The following is a 24,158-nucleotide window of genomic DNA, read 5'->3' as shown; positions in this document are numbered from 1 at the left end:
TAAAGAACCAATGAAGGACATTTCATAAAACTTAAAAGCACTACTGGTAATTTGCACAAACCATGGAGTTATAAAATACATAACACGCGTCTAGAGACTGTTGACGAAGCGACCAAAGTCGCAGGAGCTTGCGTTTATATAGGGAGACTGTTAATTTAAACTTGTACACTTCGTCCAAGAGAGCGCTATGGGGACCATTATCTAAAAATACTAAGTTGCTGAGCTGAGTCCAACAATTCACTGTGGTCCCTTGTGATAAAACCATAATTTAAAAGCACACGATTAGTGCTAAAATAAATAGCTGCTTTTATTTGACAAATATTGAAAATGGAGCTGTAAGGATTGTGTATACCCCCCCCCCCATCATTACAATTACTTAAAAAAAATTAACAGTTGTACAATGGTGTGTGTACATATAATCTGATGGTGACTTAACGATTAATTAATTTGTATCATGTAGTTTGATATTTGGGTTGATGGTACGTGGCTGGCAGCTGAAGGCGCCCTTGCATGCCTGCTGCTCAAACACGTTGTAGCCGCGTCCTTCGCAATTCAGCTCTAGCTGCGACTGCGAGTAAGGATGATTAGCCGCCCAAATTATTATTAAAATGCACTTTGTGTGTGATGCAGGGGATACGATCTTCATGCTGTTTCCATTTGTTCCCCTGTCCTGTAAAATTTATCGCACTTGTTTAAGCAGACTGCACCACACAACCTTGTAAACCCTTACAAGGTGCTGTATCAAATGAAATTAAACCAAAGCTCTACACACCAGTTGAAAAATAATGAGCAGTTTGAGATGTTGATCATGTGGGTGCTAATAGAGCACTATTTCAGAACTTGTTTGATTAACCGTTCAATTAAAATCACAACTCGACTGGACACAGAATGGCGTTTAAAATCATTTTATTTAGTCATCCACTCATATCAATGTATCCCGACGCATACAAATATAAAAAGCAACAGTATAGAATGTACACAATGTTTTTGTTGGGTCGCAAGTGTCTAGATGTCGTCATTTCAAGTAAAAAGAAAATAGCCTGAGCCATAGACTTGTATAAAAGTCGTCTCGTCAAATGTTTGTCGCTTTGCATGATCTCACGTTATTATACTGCTCTCCATTGCTGGCTCTTGACTACTTGCCATTTTAACGGGGCCGTAGTCATTAGAGCAGTTGTCTCGCACCGAGCAGTAGACTCACAAGAGTATGACTGAGAGAGGTTTGCGATAATACCATTATGAATATATCTCTTTGAGTAGTGTTTGTTCTGAAAAAGAACCGATGGTTGACTCAATGTTTCGATCAGTATGCTCCGATTGTTTTCAGGAGCGTACTGATTGAAACCACGGTCGTTAGCCACAGGTTCTTTTTAGAACGGGTTCTTTTCACAACCAACACTTCCACTACGCAAAGTTTCAAATTCTACACAAGAGTACAGTTGTGAGAGGGCCTTTTTGTTAACGCTATAACTAACAATAAACGACTTGTCAAGTCTAGATTTCAATGGGAAGTTTTGCGTGCAAGCAGAGAATAGGTTATCTCTAGACCTGAGCCGTTGATAACTAGGAAGTTCAACTTACACTTGCTTGAAAATGCATCAAAATTCCCAAACAAAACGTCATGTTAGTTGAAATCTAGACTACTAAAAACCAGTGCTCTCAAAACTTTGTGTTAACATAAAGAAACTATCCGAAATCCTTTTTGAAGTAACCAGGGCCCAATGTCATGGCTCTGCTTACCATGAGCAAAGAATCGGCGCTTGCAGAGCAGGGAATTATGCGGTTACGTCAAGCGTATTTCTAGGATTAGCAGGGAATTTTGGCTGCGCACTTCCTGTTGCTAGGCATTCTTTGCCTAAACAGCTACTGCAGAAAATCAAAATTCAGTGTTTGACGTGCAAGCGGAAAATGCTGATTGTAAGCACAGATTTCAGCGGTAAGCAGAGACATGAAATTGGGCCCCGATCAGCCAGTGAAACAAGGCAGTATTTCAGTGAAATTTACCTTTTCATAACAGCTTTGACCCTTGTTTCAGCTCCATCAGAATTTTTGAAAAGCACACCTTAAATACATGGCTTTATACGAACATACCAGACTTCTTCACTGTTCTAAGCACCTCAAATCGTAACAAAGCTCTTAAAGTCCACTGATTTCATCCAACAAAGACACTGTGTACTAACACTTTCATTTTTGATTCCTTCTTGAATCTACTTCTGTTTTTTTTTTTTAAACAAATGTTAAAAATTTCTATAAAATGTTTGTCCTTATTACAACATATTTCACTGAGTGTCATGATTGTTAATAAATTCAATCTGCATCTACAATAATAAACACATTGACGTATATAATAGTGCATATTAGTTCTAAGAAAAATACTACTAGAATAACAATGTTCTCTAGAAGAAAAAATAAAATATGCTACACGTAAAAAAGGTACTTAATGCACATTGCATATCGTCTACCTCGTTTCTGTCTTCACAATGTAAAAAATGTTAAGGTTCTTTTGTGGGCCAATTGCACCTTTGGTGTATCAAGAACCTCTAGCTAAAACGGAACAAAAGATTCGTTGGTCTTCTTTCTGTGGTATTAACTTACTTTTTGATTATAAATATTTACAACTCTAATTTGACAATTTGGTCGTGGGATTTTCAGGGTAGGGTTGCAACTTTGTCTTGATTTATTTTTGGCATTGATGAAGTAAAATCTACTCCATGTGTGTGGAACTTAGTAATTGTTCTTCACTATCTTTAGATTTTAAAAGACACAATGTATAGGTTTTGTTTTAAGTAGATACAAGTCCGAAGTAGGCATTTGACATCAGACTTCTTGCATGGCCCTGAAAATGAGTTGATTGATTATAACAATAAATGCTGCACAAACTTTCAGTAAAAAATATTGAAGGGAATGAAGTCCCCTTTTGATTGTTGACTTGACCACAATATTTGACCCTGTTCAACTGATGTCATCATCACAATAATCTTGGTTGCGACATTTTGTGAGTTAATGGCATATGTGCACATATTGAAGTGTAGTGCGCATATAGGCAATGTCGCATTTTCACACCTACCTGTTGACTGCCAAAAAATGGCGAGCGTGGTATCGTTGCCGTGTTAAACATGCATGGAAGTCGTCAACAGATAGAAACTAAGATTCATCTTCAATATAGCATTGAGTAGTTATACAAACCCAGCTGGTAGGGGGGATATGGTTGCTGAAAATTTCAACACAAATTGATGACACCACCTGAACAGTTAACGCTGGTCAAATAATGCCACCAAATATTGTCAGTGAAAGTCTTATTTAATTCACCTTTTTTTTATTAGGAAAATAGAATTATCCAAATTCAGTACCAAATGTTTGATGAAGCAGCACAATCATTTAAAGTCACAGGAAAAGTTTCAAGGATGCAGTTTGTCCCTAACGGTAGTACATGATGACTACATCGTTACTTTGGTGGAGTTGGTGTGGTACGCTTTTTGCTCTTTCCCTTGCTGCTAGCGTGTTGTTGGAGTGCTTGCTGCTGCTGTTGTCTTAGCTGCAGCTGCTGCTGTTTCTGGTAGGCAAGCTGGGCTTGTAGCTGCTGTGTATGGAGAGCTTGTTGGTGGGCAGGGGTCAGTTGGCTAGCCTGTAGACCATGTTATAGAGGCAAAAAGGAAATATATGGCATTATTGTATTTAGGTATTAAATCTCCAGTATTCGATCTCCATCTATTTAAAGGGTCTATGTAACTCTTGTAGGACAAAAAACACAATGTCCACAGATTTACACTAAACTTACACAGTCTGAAGATAATGATAGTAGAAAGCTTCCCTGAAAATATTACGTGCTGAGGTGCTGTAGTTTTGGGGAAATGAGTAAAACAGTGTAATGAAAATTATTTTTATCATTTACAAACGTATTTTCATTACATTTTTTTTACTAATTTCTCAAAAACTACAGCACCTCAGTAAGTAATATTTGAAGGGAAGCTTTCCACTATCATTATCTTCAAACCCTGTAAGTTTAATGTAAATCTAGGGACATTTTGAAAAAGTACCCAAATCCTTTAATAAACCCTTCTCAGATGACTTAACTATCTATTGCTCGTCATGCGCACGTCATGCACACTCGTTAATAGAACTATGCAAACATGTGGTAAACATGTGCTAAGAAAATACATATCGTACATGTTGGTAACATTTCAGCATGGCAAATTGAACCGCATTGTTATAGAAATGTTCCTTCAGTATATAGAGTGTATTTCCACAATAATAATTCATTTTTTCTATTTGTATGTATGCACATTTGAATGTTTCTATCTTGTGACCACTGTGTCAAATTAAGATCACAACAGAACAAAAGAAATTTTAATTTCTTTAGTTGCTTGGAAAAGCGTCCACAACTATTAGATCGCCTAACATCACAAGGTGGGACAGTCACTTCAAGGAGAGGGCTACACTCAACTGTTACAGGCTATCAACCCAAAGCAATTGCCACCAGAGGAATGTTGCCACCTACTCCTGGGGCTGAAACAGGGTTACCCCTATCACAGTCCATAAGGGTGTAGGCATGTAGAGCAAAATGCACTACCTGCCCAACTGTTTACAAAGCAATTATAGTTGCCTTGCTCAAGGGGCACAAGTTTCATGACCACGCTCGCTTCAAACCCACAAGAACTTGGGTCCACTGAACTAGCCCTGACACGCCACAAACTTTGTTGGTGCAAAAATTGCTTCTGGAGATATTTGACAACTCTCCTTGGTAAAAACTTCGCTGAAGTAAACTGCCGAAATGTGAGCTAAAATACGGTTGATTGACTGTTTGATTCTACCTGAATGGCTGTGAGTTGTGACAGGACAGCAGCCGTCTGTGATGACCCAAGGGTTGCACTAATGGTATTCTTGCCTACCACGTTGCTACTTGTTTGCTGCCCACCACTGGTGCCTGGTAGGCCTTGCCTTTGGGCTTGGACTGCTGCTGATGTTGACTGCTGTTGCTGTTGCTGAAGGTGTTGCTGATACTGCTGCTGTAGTTGCTGCTGTATTCGTTGCTGCAGAGCGGCATTGTATAGAATGGTCTGCTGTCCCTGCTTTGATATTAACAAAAGAAACCAAATGGCATAAGAATCCCAAGTTCTCCCAATGTACTCAATAGACCTTTATCATGGTACGCCCATCTTGATTTTCTTGAAGAAGAATTTGTCTGGTTCCTTTTTTGTAAACTGGCATTCATTACTGTTATTTGAGGCAGGAAACTTGACCAAGATGGTGGCAACGTGATAATGGTATATTACTGTGCAATCAATCTGTTAATTAGAGCGACTGTCAACATGATCAAAGCAGGCCTGGGTCTGATCGAATGCTAATCAACAAAACCAATACTTCCTCAAAACTGTTGACTTCAACTAACTATCATGTGCTCTGCAAATAAAACTTAACAAATCAACAAGTAAAAAGGTTCAAACCGGAAGTAATGAGAGTGGCCCTTGTGCTCTGATTCCGCCGTGTCCCTTCAAGGCAAGCTGCGAGAGTCGTGCTGATGTAATCCCTGTAGCAGCAGCGAGTTGTGCCCCACCAGATAAGCTGACTGCCCCGGTACTCAACAACCCTCCGTGGGCCGCGTTGATGATGTTGATGGGACCCGTCAGGAGCCCGGCGGGTGTGGATATGATGTTACCCTGTGTAGGGGAAGAGGTGGGTGTTGATGCTGTGGTTGTACTTGGAGGTGTGGTCGAGGTCGTTGTGGTTATTGAGTTTATGTCCGTTGGAAACCCAGCTGGTAGACTCGTCATCACGCTAATGGGAGAACTAATGAGGTTGCCCCCTGTCTGAACAATACCTGGTGATGAACAACAACAAATTCAATAGTAACAACTTTTGTGCATTGAGACTTATTCTTTAGTTTCAATGTACATGTAAACAAAATACACATATGTAAATCAAAAAGATGAAAATACAAGAAAAATGTAAGACATCACATCTGGTACAATTTGAAAAACTATGAAATAAATATCTGATGTCGCTCGTGATTTTTTTGTTGGATCAGTTTGTGTCATACTGATCTTGTACCACACTGTAGGTTGTACAGTTATCAAAGAGGTAGACTAAGAAATGGACAAACTAAAATGGCCTTTACTGTCTCTTTTAAAAAATGTGTTAAATACGTTTGTGTAAATATTAGTACAAAAATGTTGTATTACGACATACGTCATGGAAGTTTGAAGCTGTACTGATTTCATAACTAGCAACTATTTCCCATAAATACACACAAACGCTAGAAGCTGTTCATGCTTTTCCCCAAATCAAACGGCATCAGCTATAAGAATTTCACACAGAGCCGTTCCTGCCAGTAAAGAATGCCAGATGAATATGCATTGAAATCAGGATGATTTTATAACAAGAATTGTTTTACCAATAAAAATACGAGAATACAAATATGCATGGTAGTTTGCATTGTAATGAGTTTTTTAAAGTAATTAGTAAGTCTTAACGCGCGTCTACCACTCTCTTCATTGAAAGAGGTCTAGGATTTCATCCTATGACATTTTGCTCAGTTAAAACTAGGTTTAAGTTATTGCTTGTTACATTCAACTCGCCCGTCTGTTTTAAAAATATCGCTGCCCAACACATATTGCTGATGACTTTCCATGGAAAAAAATAGTTAATGGCCTGACGTTTCGACCCTAGCAGAGTCTTTCTCGCAGGCTAAATGACAACACAACAAACATGAACAGGTAACTAAGTGAAACATAAGCAGTCATTTAGCCTTCGAGAAAGACTCTGCTAGGGTCGAAACGTCAGGCCTTTAAACTACTTTTTGCATTTATACTCTCGGTCCTTTTGGTTGGTAAGTTGTTTGCAACAGCTAATTCTATTTTCTCGACTTTCCATGGATGTAGAAAACTTTCTTAAAATCCCTACCTGTTCGAGAATGTCCAACCAAACCCATCGATACAGGCACTGCAATACTACCACCACCTGCCATAGTTATGGTTACAGCTACACTGTGTGGCATTTGGCCGCTTGCAATCCCAGTAGGTGTGGCCACCCTCCCGGCCACACCCTCCAGGGTTGGGGTGATGACACGCCCCGGGTTGGGGTGTACACTTGGAGAGGGTGGGGCGGGGATGAAGGATGGAGTGGATGATGGAGGTGGTGGTGTAGGAGGTGGAGCCATTGAACCAGATACTGGAGTACAAAACAACACATCAAACAATACACTCATTATGGGACTCAAAGTGAGGCTAATGTACAATACTGGATAATCATAGTGAGGCTGACATCTAAAATAGACTGGTGCTTGTGACCCTGACTTGTCATCAGTTTTGAATAGGTAGACATATATTGTATATTCGGTTTGTGGTAATGCACTATGTGTATATCTACTTTGCTATGTAGTTTTTTAGTTCTTCGGGAACTAGGTCTTGCTTTTTATTATACTGCCACGGAGTATATTTTTGGAGACTGCTTGTTTCTGAAATTATTAACTACTACCTGGGCGGAAGGTATGAAATCGGCTGGGACTATGCCTAGTGAATCAAGGGGATTTCTCGTTATTTACTTCACTGCCAAGGGGCGAGTTCCTAAGTGGTCTCAACGTTTTGACTAGCTTGCTCTAGTCATCGTCAGGATACTGAAGAGTCTGAGACTTTTGGTCAATTTCTTGCAAAATCTACTCCGCAGCAGTACAGCAGCAGAATAAAATGCAAGACCTAGTTCCCAAGGTACAAAATATACACAGTAAAAAGGTGTACACATGGTGTAACCGCAAACGGAATATACATTGATACCATATCATGCATTGCCTCAATTCATATAGACATATATTGCTGAACTTTTACACCCACAAGAGAAGTGCCATCTTTAACATGAGTAAATCCAAGGTCAACAAGACTTTGAGCAATAAAAGTGAATCAGGAGACTGATAGCTAGAGATAGTGTCTTACATGGCGAAGAAACAGGAAGAGATGTTGGGGTTCCTTGGGGTGAAGTCATCATTAAACCAGAATCTGGAGGGGCACTACTTGCTCTGTAAACACAAATAATTAAAAATTATCAGTTACTTCATTACAAAATTAATGGTTTCTGTTGTAACGGCAAATTGTCTCACTTAATAGTCATGCATAACGTCACCATTCTAACCCAAAACATGTCCATCGGCGCAGCCACTGCAACTAGGATCGAGTGGTTGGTACTGAGGGCGCCGATGACCTCATTTTGGGTTAGATTGGTGACGTCTTGCATGAATATTAAGGGAGGTGTATGTGCTATTTAAATTACCTCAAATTGTATGACTTCAAAATGATCGTACCTTGATAAATTTAGATATGCAGGTGGTTGTCTGCCTTTGTGTCGTCCAGCAGTGATTGGTGGACTAAGGATAGGCACAGATGGTTGAGTGGACTGCTGTGGAGCTGCACCCAGGGTAATGGTGTTACCTTGAAACAAATGGGCTGTCAAGAAAAAAACAATGAACAACATAATTAATTCACATTCCATAACACTATCAGGTTTGTAGCTAGACCAACTTTAGTGGTGGGCTATAAATCCATTTTTTTTTTTAAATCCACCAAGGACGAGCGGACTAGCAAATTTAATCATGTTTAATTATGTATGGGGCCATTGTTGCTGAAGTGCAAGCTTCAGGTAGGCATGACGAGTGCTGGGAGTGCTGGGCAAATTGTGAGCTTTCGGCAGGCCCGCCCAGTACCGACCACCTTCAATCACTTCAGTTGAAATGTTGTTCCTGGGGACTTTCAAAATCTCTGTGTGACAGGGCGTGGGTTCGAGTTCCGATTGTGGTACTTGTGTTATTGAGTAAGATACTTTACCATAGTTGCTTTGTCACTTGGGAAGGGACGTTAAGCTGTGAGTCCCCTGTACTAGATTAGTGGTAACCCTTGTTATATTACATTTTTGGGGAATAAAAAGTGATATCTTTTTCCATAACCAGAGTAATTCAAAGTGAAATAATTCTCAAAATGCATTTTTCCATCCAAAGCTGTTGTACTTATTACCACTATTTTTTTTACTACGATTATATTTCAGAGTCATTACCAAACCTTTACAGACCCTTTTTACTTAATAGTCTAGTGACTGGTGTAAATCACCTGATAATGAAGTTGCAGGACTGGAAAGGCCTCCCGAGTTATTCAACAAAGACAGTCTGAGTGCTGAGCTATCAGACAGCCCTGGCTCTGCCTGTGGAGGTCAAAGTTCAAACAGTGTGCATAATAACTTGCTACAAAAATGTATGAAACCCTAACATGTGCAAGAAAATTAGTTTGCCTAGTTGAAACAAACATGATTAATTTTTCAAAATTTTATTGAAAGAACTATTGTTTAATTTAATTTGACAGGTTGGTTGGTTGGTGTGTTTGTTGGAAGTCGAAGAAAAGGAATGAATGTAGTACTAAAAAATCCAATGATATAGTCGGGCCTTGCACTTAAGCTGGGGGCTAGTAAACTGTGCATTTTACTTTTTAGTAGCCTGGATTACATGTATTGCCATAAATGTATCATTCAGGTGTGTTAACAGTAGAAATCACAACCAGTATAAGGATCAAATGAAGTTACATTTACACACTCAACAACAAATTAATACAGTTTATAAATTTATTATTCACATCTGAAAAGGAAGAAATGTGAGCATTTTTAAACAAGTTGGCTGTGCATTTTTTTAGTAGCTCACAGGGCAAGTTCGGAGGTAGTTAATAGCCCTTAGCAGTTTTCATGGGACAATGTACGCCAGGCTTAAAGTTGAGTCTTACCTTGATAACAATACCAGAAGCCTGGCTAGGAGTCTGTGCAGCAACATGCGCAGCAACCTGTGCAGCAACTTGTCCAACCTGATTATTACTATTATTCTGCTGCAGTGAGGTTTGTACAGAGGTGTTGCTGTTACCCGCAGCAGCACCTGCTGAACCATGGGAGGCTGTCGCTGCTGCTGTTGAAGCTGCAGCGTTGTTACTGTAGGCATTTTGTCCGGGTACAATCCTAGTGATCTTCACCTGCCTTCGACCTTCTTCAGTGAAGAGATCTCGAAATTGATGCAAATACCTGTGTCGAAAATAACATAAAGCTCCAAAACTCACAAATAATAGTCATAATTAGTGTCGTGGCTGAGCGGTTAAGAGCACCGAATTCAAACTCTGGTGTTTATGATCAGCAGAGTGTGGGTTCGAATCCCCAGCCGTGACACTTGTGTCCTGAAGCAAGACACTTAACCGTTGCTTTGTCCTTCAGATGGGACGTAAAGCAGTTGGTCCCATGTGTTGTGTAACACATGTAAAAGAACCCAGTGCACTTATTGAAAAGAGAAGGGGTTCGCCCGGTGTTCCTGGCTGTGGCTGCTTAATGCGCCGTAGCACCTTGTAAACCCTTATAAGGTGGGTCTCAGAATTCATCACTGCAATAACCTATCTTTCTGAGAGTTTGTATATACTCAGCGCCTTGAGTACCTTGTTTGGTAGATACATGCGCTATATAAGACTTTGAAATTATAATGACAGCTCTTATAAAGCACAATTCCAGAAATGATTATTGCAATTCACAAAACATTGTTAGGCAAGACATTTGATCCTGAAAAAAAGTAGGACTATTTTTTCAAGTACACAGGCTAACCAACACGGAACTTGATTTAGTAGTATTTTCAGGCTATTCAAACACTGTAAAGGGTAACAAAATTGGAAATAAGCATAGTATAACACAGTAAACAAAAGCAAGTCAGATTTTCGCACTAGAACATCGACCCCACTAGAACATTGACCCCTTATTGACCCCTTGTACACATCACCATCACTGAGGTTAAACAATGGAAATGTGCATGAGTGTACGCAAGGCAAGCATAGCTTTCATGCAATGTCTTCGTCATACTTACTTGATTCAAGATTTAAATCTTAGTTTGCCACATGCAAGAAGTTGTGGCATTTAGGGAAGTTCATCTGAAATAACGGCTCTCGATTTCTTTAGAACCTGTAATGCATAATTTTTTTCAAAAGCAGGAAGCTAACAACCAATTATAAATCTAGCAGTGTTGACTACAAGATTAAGGCGTTTTCGGTCATCCGCCGGTGTGTTGCCGTACCAGACAGTGATCAGAAGTGTCAGTCAAGTTTTTTCTTCCCAGAAAAAATACAAGCAATTATTTTCAAGAGCTGTGGTTATTTATATTATACAAAAGAACAAGATTCTCAGAAGAAGGAAATGATGAGGAATCAACTTACATTTCAGCGTTCTTGAAAGAGCCAAGTGGGAACCTGCTTGGGGAAGGATTAAAAAACAGAAGTTACATCTTGGTGTCAAGGTAGGGTAGAGGTGTTGAGTGTTGAGGTCAACTTTACAAGAGGGGGGGGCACACAGGAAACATGTTATTAAAAGGTGTATGTCCTTTTTGTAGGACAAAAAACACAATGTCCACAGATTTACACTTAACTTACACAGTTTGAAGATAATGATAGTAGAAAGCTTCCCTGAAAATACTACAGGCTGAGGTGCTGTAGTTTTTGGGAAGTGAGTAAAACAATGTCATGAAAATAATTTTCGTCTCATGAGACGAAAATTATTTTAAGCATTTACAAACGTATTTTCATGACATTGTTTTACTCACTTCTCAACAAATACAGCACCTAAGTAAGTAATATTTGAAGGGAAGCTTTCCTTTATCATTATCTTCAAACCATGTAAGTTTAATGTAAATCTACGGACATTTAGAAAAAGTACCCAAATCCTTTAATGCACATTGATAAAGACACATATTGGGGAAGGGCGGGGTAGTCAAAGTGGAATTCTCTGTGGGACCTTTAAAATGTTGAAACTGTTAGACAATCCCGTTCCCTAAAACAACAAAGGAATAATTGCTTACCTGCACGTGACACCCGGTCTCTTGCCTTCATGTACATTGTAGTCTCTATCATAGTAAAGTTCTCCCACATAGCTCTGATCCAGCTGATGCTGGTAGATAGAAACCCGAGCATAATGCACCTTACCATTCCCCCTATCAGTTTCTAGAATCTCCTCCACAGTTGCCACCTATGGTGGGGAAGGGGGGGTGTAGAAAGAAAACGGATAAGCGCAAAGTGTTGGCCAGAGGGGTGTTTGGGTGTCTTTTGGACGCCTTGTTTTATTTGTAATTTAAATGTTGATGTATTGAAAGTGAAAAATTTGGACAACTCAGTGCTTGAAGGATCCTTTGAACTAAGTTGGTTCTTTAATTTTTTATCAGAAAAGCAGAAAGCTTATCTATTTAAAATGTTTAAGGGGATTCTATGCGTAGTTAAAACTTTTTCTTACCAATGAGTTGCTACTTGGCCTCGGTCTTTCTTGGCAACTTGAAAGCTGTTCAACCTGGATATATAAATAATAATTAAAAATGGTGATTCATTTGATGCAATATTTTGGACGTATAGCCCTATCTTCCAAAGAAAAACTGTGAACACCTTACTTCAGTAGAATTTTAATCTTGGCACAGTGGAGTTACAATCTTGTCAGGATTAACGGTAACACCATGTACATGGGAAGGATTTGAAACATGGTGGAGATACAATCTAGTAAGGTTTGGGGTAACACAATGGACATGAGTACATAAACGATTTGTACACTTTGCTTGGTGAAGATGCAATCCAATTAGGTTTCAATATCATGTGCATGATAGAGATACAATTTAGTAAGGTTTGCGGAAAACAGCATGTACATGAGTAGGTTTTGAAACTCTACATGGTGGATATACAATCTAGTAAGGTTTGTGGTAACACCAAGTCCATGAGTAGGATTCGAAACTGCATGGTGGAGATACAATCTAGTAAGGTTTGCGGTCACATCATAAACATGAGTAAGATTTTGAACTTTACATCGTGGAGATACAATCTAGTAAGGTTTGTAAGGTTTGTGGTAGCACCAAGTCCATAAGTAGGATTTGAAACTGTGCATGGTGGAGACACAATCTAATAGGGTTTGTGGTAACAACATGGAAATAGTCTCCCTGTGAGTTGTCATGATTCTGAAGAAAAAAACCAATGGTGCAACAACTCAACCATTCGATCAGTATGCACTGATTGTCATCATGAAATCCCAAACAGTTCAACAAATGCAGCCACACTAAGTAAAAATTAACTCAAGATGTTGAGTAAAGGTGAATAAGTTGAACTTACCAAGCTGATATCTGCAGGAGGATAGTCAGTCTCTCTCTGCTTCCACATATCAACACACTATGGATAAGATACACATGGACAATTTAACTAGGACAATCTATATACATGTATTGTCAAATTACATTCCACTAAATATACATTGGCAAAGTTAACAAAGCAGTTTGATTCAGTAGAGTGTAAACATGCTGTACATTCTACTCCCAACAAATAATGTAAGAGAATTGGCAGCAAAGAACACAGCCATTTTTGTTTAGTTTCCTGTGTACACATTATCAATGCCAGCACTTATTCTGAAGCACACAAAGAACCAGACTATAATTTTGCTTCTTGCCTCTGTTTAGATTTGTAAAACCGCAAAGCAGTATTTTTTTAATCAGGAGATGGTTTCTTTCTCAAGAATGTAACAGAATTTGGCCTGAACTTCTTCAGTGACTAGCCAGCAGGTCCATTAGCTAGTCATTTGGCCACTCCGTCAGCTGCTTCCCCATTTCATTTTATTTATTCTGGTTGTGAAGCCAAGGACTCTCAGAAAAGCAAACTTAATCATTGTACAAGCCAAGAACCTAATTGGGGAGAATACAAGGACATAAAGGAAGACGTTTCAATTTTAGGGGTAGGAGGAAAACCCCAGAGAATTACTCCAGGGAAAACTCAAACAGTCAGGTAGGGACTGAAACCCAATCCACATAGTGCCCCCGGTGTGATTCGAACCAGGGTTCTAGAGGTGGAAAGTGAGGTAAGATTCCTCAACACCAACCTGACCATTTTTCATATGAAATAGGAAGGTTTGTAACACTGAATAAGCCGGTCCGACTTGGAGAGAGCTTTGGAGAGAGTTTTGACTGGTCCTCAGTTATTTTAAAGACACTGGACACTATTGGTAATTGACTTAGACCAGTCTTCTCACTTGGTGTATCTCAATGCATAAAAAAACAAACCTGTGAAAATATGAGCTCAATCGGTCATCGAAGTTGAGAGATAATAATGAAAGAAAAAACACCCTTGTCACACGAAGTTGTGTGCTTTCAGACGATTGATTTCGAGACATCAAATTCTTAATCTGAGGTCTCAAAATCAAATTCGTGGAAAAATACTTCTTTCTTCAGAGGGAGCCATTTCTCACAATGTTTTATACTATCAACAGCTCCCCATTTACTCGTTATTAAGTAAGGTTTTACGCTCATAATTATTTTGAGTAATTACCAACAGTGTCCACTGCCTTTAACTAGCATAAGGTAGATCGCTGCGAAAACACATTTACCGTTTTGCCGAGTTTTAAGTTGACAGGCACCGCAGGTGTCCTGTCTTTCCTTTTACAGAGGAAGTCTTGTAAGCCAAGTTCCTTAGGAGGAGGTAGAGTCTTCAGAGCAGCTTGCCGAGCCCTCATGATGTGGGAATGCCGCTTCATACATCTGTTGACATTTCAAAAAGGAAATCACAATCGCCGATCCTTAGTTATTCAATTCAAAGAATTATATTATTGTTTCCGGCCAGTGTCATAAATAGGCAAGTCCACCAAAAAGGTCCTCTTGCCTTTCCATTTAAAAGTAAAGTAACACACCACATAGGATTCTATGGCCAGTTTCTTAGTCAAATAAGTGGGGGGGAGTATATCCCTTGCACCCTGTGGCGTGTCGTTGCGTGTCGTGGCCGAGCGGTTAAGAGCACCGGATTCAAGCTCTGGTGTTTGATCAGCAAAATGTGGGTTTGAGTTCCGGTCGTGACACTTGGGGAGGTAGTGCTTTCTGCTCTACCAGCCAGGCTTCTAATTGATGATACCCAAGCCTACATCCGTATGAACTGTGAAGGGGGTAACCCTGTTTTAAGCCCTAGGAGTAGGTGGCAACGGCCCCTGGAAAAATGATTGTAGCCAACACCTTGAAGTGACCTTCAGGCCTTGTGTATCTGGCGACCTGCATACAAAAACCTGTGTTTTACTCCTGTGTGTCCAGCAATGTAAAGATCTTCGTACCTTTTGAGCGCTCTCCCATTCAGTCTATGTCTGTCCTGATGTATCTTATTCTCTAGACATGTTACAGCTGGTGATGGATCGAGGCATAGAGGCTCTTGGGTTGCCAGGAGTAACTGGCTCTCAAGATGAAGCTTCTCATCCTGGGAAGAAAAAACAACAATACTGGTTGATTAGCGATGCAACCATTCCGGAAAAGTAAGCCTTGTATAGCACACTGAACGCTCCCATTTAGGCTTCATTTATTTCACAACTCTTGGCCACACTTTCCAGCGATATAGGATTTGAGGCATTGCATGGTGAGGTATCAATGTATATTTGGTTTGCGGTAACACCATGTGTGTATCTACTTGCAAGGTAGAGTTTGTTCTTAGAGAACTGTCTTGCTTTATTCTACTGCCGCGGAGTAGATAAACGGAGGTTCGGGAGACTTCTCAGTTCTGAAAAGAACTGTCCTGTTGTTTAACTATTACCAGGGCGGATGGTATAGAAAATAGACTGGACTTCTACTTTAGCTTATAGGATCGTAATTAACTGTACTGCCGCGGAGTCAGTTCTGAGTTGGTCTCAACGTTTCGACTAGCTTGCTCTACAGGAGACTATGCGAGTTGGCCAACCACTTAAGACCGTTCTACTACTTGGGTTGTATTTGGTGGCAAACTGTGCAGAACTAAGTGTGTACATGTGTGTTCTGTGTAAATGCATTCACCACCTTTTACCAGGGCTCAAAAACAATGTTACTTACCAGTCAGTCAAAACACCATGCGCATGCACTGCTCTAAATGATTTTATGCTTATTTTTGCTAAGCAGAAACTAGTTATGCAACCATTTCTGCTTAAGCAGCTATATGAAATTGGGCACTGATTGCAGGCTGGCATAGTTCATCTATCATTCAAGACCACAGTGGATATTAAATGGGTAGACAGAAGGAGCGTTTAAGCTTGGGCGATATCGATTTATTTTATTCACGATATATCGCCGACAATATATCGCGATATTCGATATAATCGCGATTAATTAAATTTGACATCATCAGTCTACAAACTCCCAGTGAAAGTTGTAGAAGAGACAGTCATAGCATAAGAGAGGTGTTCTAATGACCTGTTCATCTGGTTTTACTCCAAACCTATGGGGTGCAAGATGTCTCAGCTAAGAAATACATCGCGATATTGCGATACTTAATCGATATCGATATTTTGATTAAAACCAAATCGATCCGATATCGAAATCGTTTCCAAATTAGTATCGCGATATTCGATAATATCGTGATTCGCCCAAGCTTAGGAGCGTTAACTGTGCAAGATGTGTACATGCATTCACCACATGATATTACATTGCAGGCAGGCACAGTTTACCTACCATTCAATACCACAGAGGATGCTATTGAACGGTCCAACAACAGGAGAAATTAAATGTGATTTGTGTGTAGACAAAATACTTTGACTTACATTTGTAAACCTGTTGCCATCATTTGAAATAGAATTTATGTCACACAGGAGAGTCTGGAAAAGAAAAGACAGGAATAGTTATCTCATGAGCACAAACATTACTCTGATTAAAAGAAAGCATTCTCTGATGTGCATACATATTGAACATTTAAACAAAAAATACACAAGATTAAATATTGTGGTTTAATTCAGAAACCTGATACTCCTACGAGACTAGTTATACAATCTGAACACTGCATTGTGTATATTTACCTGTGCGGTTGGTCTGAGCAGCACATAGCGTGTGGTGTAGTTATGTCCGTTACCGGATTGCCTGTAATCACGCACTTCAGTTATGACGCAGCCATTGTAGAAGATATTAGATTGGGATTTCTCCAACAGATCTACCAGAACTGGTGGAAGCTAAGAAGAAAGAAGAAAAACCCACAGTATAAGTCTGATGGAAAACACATCTGATTTTTCAAATGGATCTCAAATATTTTTGTACTTCAAAAAGACATGCAATGATGCAAGTTGAGTGAAGTCATTGTGAACTTTCTGACTAACAATCTGTACCTAAGGGTGTCTTTTGTACTATACACCAGTATACACATATTGACTGGCAAAGAGGTAACTAGTGTGTACGTCTATTCCCCCCAGGGACTTTGTGTGACCAGAAGAGCCAACTATTTCCTCTGGTCACTCACAGGCCCGAAGGGGGAATAGACGTACATTAGTTACCGAACTATGCCAGTCAATATTATGTGTTTTATAACACAGCTCGGTCTTAAATGTGAAGTAAGAACAGAAACCTGGAAAAGAAAGGAAGTTTAGTAGTTGCTAATTACGGTTAAGTCGAGAGAGGGCGCTGTAACCGGGCATATTTCAAAGACTAGTGCCCGCTCATGAACTAGTACCAGCAAAACACGCGCACGCGATCACTAGACTATACTAGTTCATCCAACGTGACCGTGTTTCAGCCAACCAGAATACAGAACAAGCAAGAGGTGTGTTATAATATGTTTTAACGCTACATTTGAAGTGTGGACCAGAGAACAAAAGAGATCTACATAATGCAGGGACTTGAATTAATACATCGACTCACACATGTCTGTACTGTGTTGTTTACAGTGTTGAAGAACATGATTTTCCTTAAGTGTACAGAACAAAGGGAATGTCCACCTAGTGACTGCTACACAGAGCTGTGTTTGTGCTGTGTTGTCACTTGAGAAAGACTCGGCAAGGGACGAAACATCAGGCAATACATTTCATTTTTGCAGTCATGTTTGGGTTTTGAATCATCCACAGACACTGGTAGACTAGTATGTTCATTGTGTTGATTTAAAACTACTAAAATATTGGGAATATATTTACCTCTTCTGCATCCAGATATTCTAAAAGCTCTGATTCCTGTGAAAACGAAACAAAAACAAAGTACTTGATGAATGACAACTTCACAAGGAGTAAACCCGATGATAAACTTCCAACATGATATGTAGTACAGTTTGTTTTTAATGATTTTCTGTACATCTGCACTAGAATGTTGGGATGGGAGGTTCAAAATCTACCCGAGTTTAGCCTGTGGATGGTTTTCCACAGGACTCGTAAATCATATGTTTTCAATCAGTTACAGGGGCTGCAGACTGTAATGTAGAAGGCTATAGGGTGACCCATCCAGTCACTCAGGGCCCCATACACACTGTGTAAGTTGAGATCAGTGTCACCATTACCATAGCAACCAAGATTGCTAGAGCTGACAAAATAGCCACAGTAACACCAACATCCCTTGGCATTTGCAAAAAATGTAGGAAGGTTTAATTTGTTTTTCTCTGCAAGTCGCCAGACACACAAGGCCTGAAGGCCACTTCAAGGTGTGGGCTACAAATTTTGTTCAGAGGCTGTTGCCACCTACTCCTAGGGCTGAAACAAGGTTACCCCCTTTACAGTCCATACGAATGTAAGCTTGTGTATCATTAATCCGAAGCCTGACCGGTAGAGCAGAAAGCACTACCTTCCCAATTTAACGCAGCAAGTGTCACGACCGTGTTTCGAACCCACACTCTGCCGATCAAACACCAGAGCTTGAATCGGGTGCTCTTAACCGCTCGGCCATGATATGCCACAAATATATTTATTTAATGGAAATAATAAAGGAAGATAATCTTACCTCATAAGGAAGTCTCATTGTTTCTGTTTCTGCAAATAAAGACAAGAAAAACACTCAAACTGATTTCCTTTTTTATCACTGTGACTGACGATAATTGATGGATGATACATCTTGTACCAAATATGCAGCAAACAGTTCGACTGGTGTGATGTGTAGCAGCAGTTTGCGACTGCTATGGGCATTATGGGTACAAGTCGCTTGTGGCCGCTACAGTTTCTAAAGGGTTAAGTATGCCTTGTGACGAGTAATATGGATTCATTTTCTATAAACAGTAGAACTGTTGCTTAAGCACTCAAAGTAGCTAAGCCCAACAAAAATATGCTTGCTAGAAGAAGGTTACCAGCTCAAATACCATGTAACATGTACAATTTGTGACTAGTATCCTGTTCATTTTTTGCTAAGTAGAAATGGTTAAGCGTTATTCTCTGCTTTGAAAAGCAGCTCTTACCTGCACCATTTTCTCCACGCAGCATTAAGGAGTAGCCCTGACTACCAAGACTCACTATAAGACATGTTAGTTTTTCTCTCTTGGCTAACTTGTCCAAAAGATGAACCCCTGTCTTGAGATGCTGTGAAAGAACAAACACAACAAACTTATTTCCAATTCTATGACTTCACCAGAAAACAAGGAGAATACATTAAAATCTCAAATTATTGAAAGCAATGGGGAACTGTCACAAACAATATTACATTAAATCAAATTTTCTATGTGTTGCTATCCTTAATTCATAATTTCTAAAGAAAGAGCATTACCTGTAGGTAATGACAGTGACATAGATTAGGGATAATGGTGAATGATGATGTTAGATCATAGAGTTATAAATAAGAACAAGAGGGCGCACTGGCCTATATACGTGACCCGGCATGCGCGCAGGCGGCCGTTTTCTAAGTTGACAAAACAGGCATTGCTTAGCGCGTGTTTGTGCGGCCATTTTGTAAGTTGAAAAAACAGCATCGTGTAGCGTTCAATAAAAACAAAACTCCAACATGTGTTTCATATTCAACCCGCGTACAGAATGGCGTGCATGTGTCTCCTTGCAGTCCCGTCGCATTTGTGCAAGAAGCATCACCAGTGCGCCCTCTAGTTCTTAAATATAACTCTACAAATGTATGTGTTAGATACACTGAGTAGTTCTCACCTTATTGCTAGGAGGTTTACCGCATTCTTCTGAGTACAACTCATGAAGTCTGTGATGCAATGACTTCCTGTAGAAATAATCAGTGTACATGAGGAAAAGCTGATTATTGTTTTGAATTGTAGAAGAAAACCGTTTTTTTTTGCCTACCGGTGACCTCAATCCTACTTCCACTATCCTCCTCTCCTGTCATTCCAGGCAAACTATTTGGATTCTGTGATAAAAAAGTTACGCTTCAATTTCAGGGCTTGAAGTTTTAAGAAAAGTCAAAGTTAGAATCAGGTTTTGTACCTACCACAAGACCTAATATTGATTGTTGTATACTTGCTTTGCTTATAAATATAAGGAGGTTTGAAACTGAAAAGTTTAAGTGTACATTAAAAAATTTCTTTGAAGTATATGTTCGGATAACACAGGACTGCAAGAATTGTTGAATTTTTGAGTTACTGCTGGAATTACTAGGTTTGGCCAGCAGTTACTTCGAGCCCTGGATTTATGAAACCATGTTTTACAATCAATCTCTTTGATAAATAATCAAATAAGTAGCCCTCACTTACCATTTGCTGTTTCCTATAGTCCTGGGCTTTGTAGGCTTGTGTTCCGCATGATGTAAAATGGCCTGAAAAGACATTACAATTATAGCGACACTGTTTTAGCATCACATGATGTAATCACAACATATTTATCCAGATTCCAGCCAAAAGACAATGTGACCTGTGACATCACATGTTTACAAAAGAGCCACAGTACATGGACTTCCTGCAGGCACGATTTGTACACAGCCTAATGGAAGAAAACATAAAATCTTATATTTTTTGGAGATTGCACTATATAATTCTTATCAACTGATGATATGATGAAAAGGGGCACATCTCAAAACGTGTCCAGCTTTCATAATTCCTGAATTTATGTGGAAATTATGACACAAAATATTAACTTTCCCATATGACCAGTGTAGTATCTTGCCTGCCAGAATACTCAAAGAATGCACAAGGTCACACTTATTGTAAACAAAGTTCACATGGTCTATATAATTGACACATTTGATGGGTTCCAAAAACCAAACATAACACAGATCCTATAAAAGCAATATAAATCACAGATAAAGTAAGAAAGAAGTTTCAAACCATCACAGTATAAACACCATGAATTGTCTTTGATAAAAGTTACACTTTGAGTGGTGCCTTTGTGAGATCCCAACACGCCTAGATTTAATTAATTTAATTAAGTGGGGGTGTCGTGGCAGAGCGGATAAGAGCATCGGACTCAAGCTCTGGTGGTTAAGTCATTGGGATGTTGGTTCGAATCACGGTCATGACACTTGTGTCCTACAGCAAGACACTTAACTATTGCTTCTCTCCACTCAAAGGTAAAATGGGTACTGCGAGGGCAGAGATGGTTTATGTGAATGATTAGCTTGGAGCACGGTAACTCGCAGCACCAGCTGTATCCCTAGGGAGTTGAGGTTTAACGAATGAAATATATGGCCATGATAAAGCGAGCGCTACATAAAAATTAATCATTATTAAATGCTTATTGCTCAATTATATCATACACACCTCAGCCGTCTGAATGGCCTCTTCCAAGTTTGATGTCTGTAAAAGAAAAGAATACAAAATATAAATGAATAGGTTTAATAATCAATTCTAGCATGTCAGGGCATGTTGGGTAGTTTGATTTTCGTTTTGTGACTTTTTTGTTAACTTACCATCTTCCTGAGAATTCTGCAAATCTATCCATATCTTTAGTATCGTCACAATGGTGTGCTGACCAGTTCCGAGCTACACCGATGTAGTTCAAAATTGCCTGCGAAAGTAACATTCGAGAAGAAATCCTAAGTCAGTGACAGATGTAGGAGAGGGAAGTTTCAAAGTACCTGTCAAATAAAGAAGTGTTACTATTAAACTCCCCACACAACGCTTAATAACATCAACAAATAATTGCTTGATCTACCTCCATCACACTAGAGGGAACTGTCATGTTTTTGAAATGAGTTGTAAAAAGGGAACTTAGCAAGTAATGACAGTTTTATCAACAGAGTACAGGGTACAGCAGTACAGATCAGTACAGTTGTCTAAGTAAATTAGACCAAAAAAAGGACTGAATAGTGAAGTATAAAAGAGTACAATAACATACCTGTTGTAAAGTTGTAAGTAAGTCATTTCACTGGATTTTAATCTTTCTAAGAAGAAGGCAAATGTATTCTCTAATCTTGAGCTCATTGTTGAACTAAAAAAAAAGTCCATGAGAGAGTCCAATGCATGAAGTTTCGAATTACAAACAATACCCAAACAAAATGCATACTAAACACAGACTTCATTCATTATATTTGCAAATGTACGATCTGGCCAGAAAGATCGCTTACAGTTACATTCACAATGGGATTTGGATACATTTCCTATTTTATTTTTTACTTGGGCCTAGCCCTATTATTATTAAGCTAGTTCTATTTATATAAAAATATAAATAAGACTAGGTCTATGTTTATGTTACTTTTTTATGTATAATTAGCAACTGTAATGTTAATGTTTATTTAATAATTAGCTTCACACACAAATATTCAGTATGTTACTTTGCAAAAAAACCCAGGTAGGTTACTGAATCTCCCCAGCTAGCCAGCTGAGTCTGCACTGACGTGACTGAGCTGTAGGGTCGGACCGTGTTACATGTACACGGAGTCAACTGTCAAACTGAAATTGAGCGACTAAATTAAAACAGTAAATGCCCAATATCGTCCATGATAATGTAGAACATTTCAAACTAAAGCCGCCGAATACTAACCATGACCTCAGGTGACAATTCGAAACACAGATCGGAAGCAAAAACAATACACGATCGTTGTAAGAGACTCTTAAATATTTACCTGTTCCATCCGCTGTCACAATCATGTGTGTGCTATACTGGCAGCCATCTTGAAACCCAGAGTGCATTGCGGTAAACACGAACGGAGAGGTTACTCAAGGTCAACTAGCTGAGCGACTGCCGGGGCGGGGCGTAGTTGGGGGGGGGGGGTGTCCGTTTGTCTAACTTCTAACAACATTTTTTTTCCCGACAAAAAATAATAATGAAGATTTGTGAAAACTTCATAAGATTTGTAAAAATTCAGTTTTAACTAATAGCGAAGTTTTAAGAAATACTTGAGAAATGCAAGTGCATATTATAATAATAATTATTATGATTTAGTGTGCTTGAAAAAAATGCATGCCAAACAGATTTTGGGGCAATTGGAACGGTCTGTCCTCTGCTCCGTGTGTCCGTTACACTATACCTCCATGGTTACATGGAATAAACACTACGAGCATGGGAAACAAAAGTTACATTTATTCAGGTCAAGATTGGAAAACAGGAAAACATCTCAATTATCAAATAACAATTGCCCCGACCCCTTTGGCTACGGAGAATGAACATTGAATGTTCAAAGCTGTCATTATATGTTTGATGGGCCTGAAGGCTCCGTCAAGTCAAGGCAGTGCCAAGTCATGAAGCGGTGTAGATCATAAGCACCAGTGCCAGGATGCGTGCACAACACTATGTGAAAGTCATGCTAAAAAAAAAATAGTAAAAAAATAACCGAAAAAAAATGTTCTTCCCGTGCTGACTGTTGATCTGCTTTTTAGATGGGGTAACCTCACAAAGTGATATTTAAAGTGTCGCAATGCGTTGATCATAATAAAAAGTGTTGTAACTTGCGGGTACATAAAGTGATTGTCATTACATGTTGTGGTAATGAAACTGATACACTTGAATGATAGAGCGCCCTCTGCGTTTTGCAGATAATGAACGAATTATAAAAACATGTACTGTCGGAACAGGTTTTATTTTCGTCGAGATTTTTGTATTTAGATTGAATGATATTTCTTTGTTTCCGCCTAAAACTCCATAGCATTCGGTCTCGGCTTCTTCTTTAGCCTATAAAGTATTTGTTTGAAAATAGAAAGAAGAAGAAAAAAAGAGCCAATCAAAGATCAATAGTCTTCCATCTTAAAATTCGATCAGCTTAAAGGCACTTAATCGAAGTAACACAACACGTCCAGCTTTGTGTTTGTTAACACTCATCTATAAGTCTAGTTATTGCTTGATTTGTTTCATCTGTCTTTAGCTTCTTTAGAGAGCCACTTTGTGTTTCATGGCTCCCGGGGCAGGATGTTTTACTCCAGCCAAAGTTGTGAACATGTAAGTTGACACATCAAAATTTGGCAAAGGGTATTTTGGGTACGTAGTTGAAGTCATGGTGGGCAAGTAATTTACAGAAATCGGACGTAAAATAAACGTTTTCAAATAATCGGAGCCAACCAACGTCGTGCATAAATTATAAATAAGTAAAGTGACGT

General features: G+C 39.2%; 1 protein-coding gene across 2 annotated transcripts; it reads right to left on the bottom strand.

The window, feature by feature from the left end:
* Nucleotides 1–896: 896 nt before the first annotated feature.
* Nucleotides 897–22,745, bottom strand: LOC139936255 (uncharacterized). Of its 2 annotated transcripts, none has more exons than XM_071931042.1 (24): nt 22,691–22,745; nt 21,536–21,633; nt 21,387–21,422; nt 20,385–20,446; nt 19,831–19,897; nt 19,140–19,260; nt 18,692–18,720; nt 17,899–17,934; nt 16,798–16,947; nt 16,546–16,599; nt 15,100–15,239; nt 14,389–14,539; nt 13,128–13,184; nt 12,271–12,324; nt 11,843–12,009; nt 11,205–11,237; nt 9,750–10,038; nt 9,090–9,180; nt 8,291–8,432; nt 7,926–8,008; nt 6,901–7,167; nt 5,445–5,818; nt 4,812–5,069; nt 897–3,625 (listed from the first exon to the last, which is right to left on the bottom strand). In XM_071931042.1, the coding sequence occupies exons 2-24, from the start codon at nt 21,536–21,538 to the stop codon at nt 3,446–3,448; spliced, it is 2,844 nt and encodes a 947-aa protein (XP_071787143.1). In that variant the 5' UTR covers nt 21,539–21,633; nt 22,691–22,745; the 3' UTR covers nt 897–3,445. The 2 variants fall into 2 exon arrangements, with proteins under 2 accessions (XP_071787143.1, XP_071787144.1); XM_071931043.1 differs by having other exon boundaries at nt 4,812–5,066.
* Between the last annotated feature and the right edge of the window lie 1,413 nt (nt 22,746–24,158).

The sequence above is a fragment of the Asterias amurensis genome, chromosome 4 (assembly GCF_032118995.1).
Source record: "Asterias amurensis chromosome 4, ASM3211899v1".
In the NCBI taxonomy this organism is placed as follows: domain Eukaryota; kingdom Metazoa; phylum Echinodermata; class Asteroidea; order Forcipulatida; family Asteriidae; genus Asterias; species Asterias amurensis.
This window is presented reverse-complemented; position numbering and strand designations above follow the sequence as displayed.

Coding starts and splice junctions, on each gene's coding strand:
- LOC139936255 (XM_071931042.1), bottom strand. Junction 20,447..21,386: donor AGGCCATTCAGACGGCTGAG/GTGTGTATGATA, acceptor ATGTCTTTTCAG/GCCATTTTACATCATGCGGA. Junction 14,540..15,099: donor AATGGGAGAGCGCTCAAAAG/GTACGAAGATCT, acceptor AAATGTCAACAG/ATGTATGAAGCGGCATTCCC.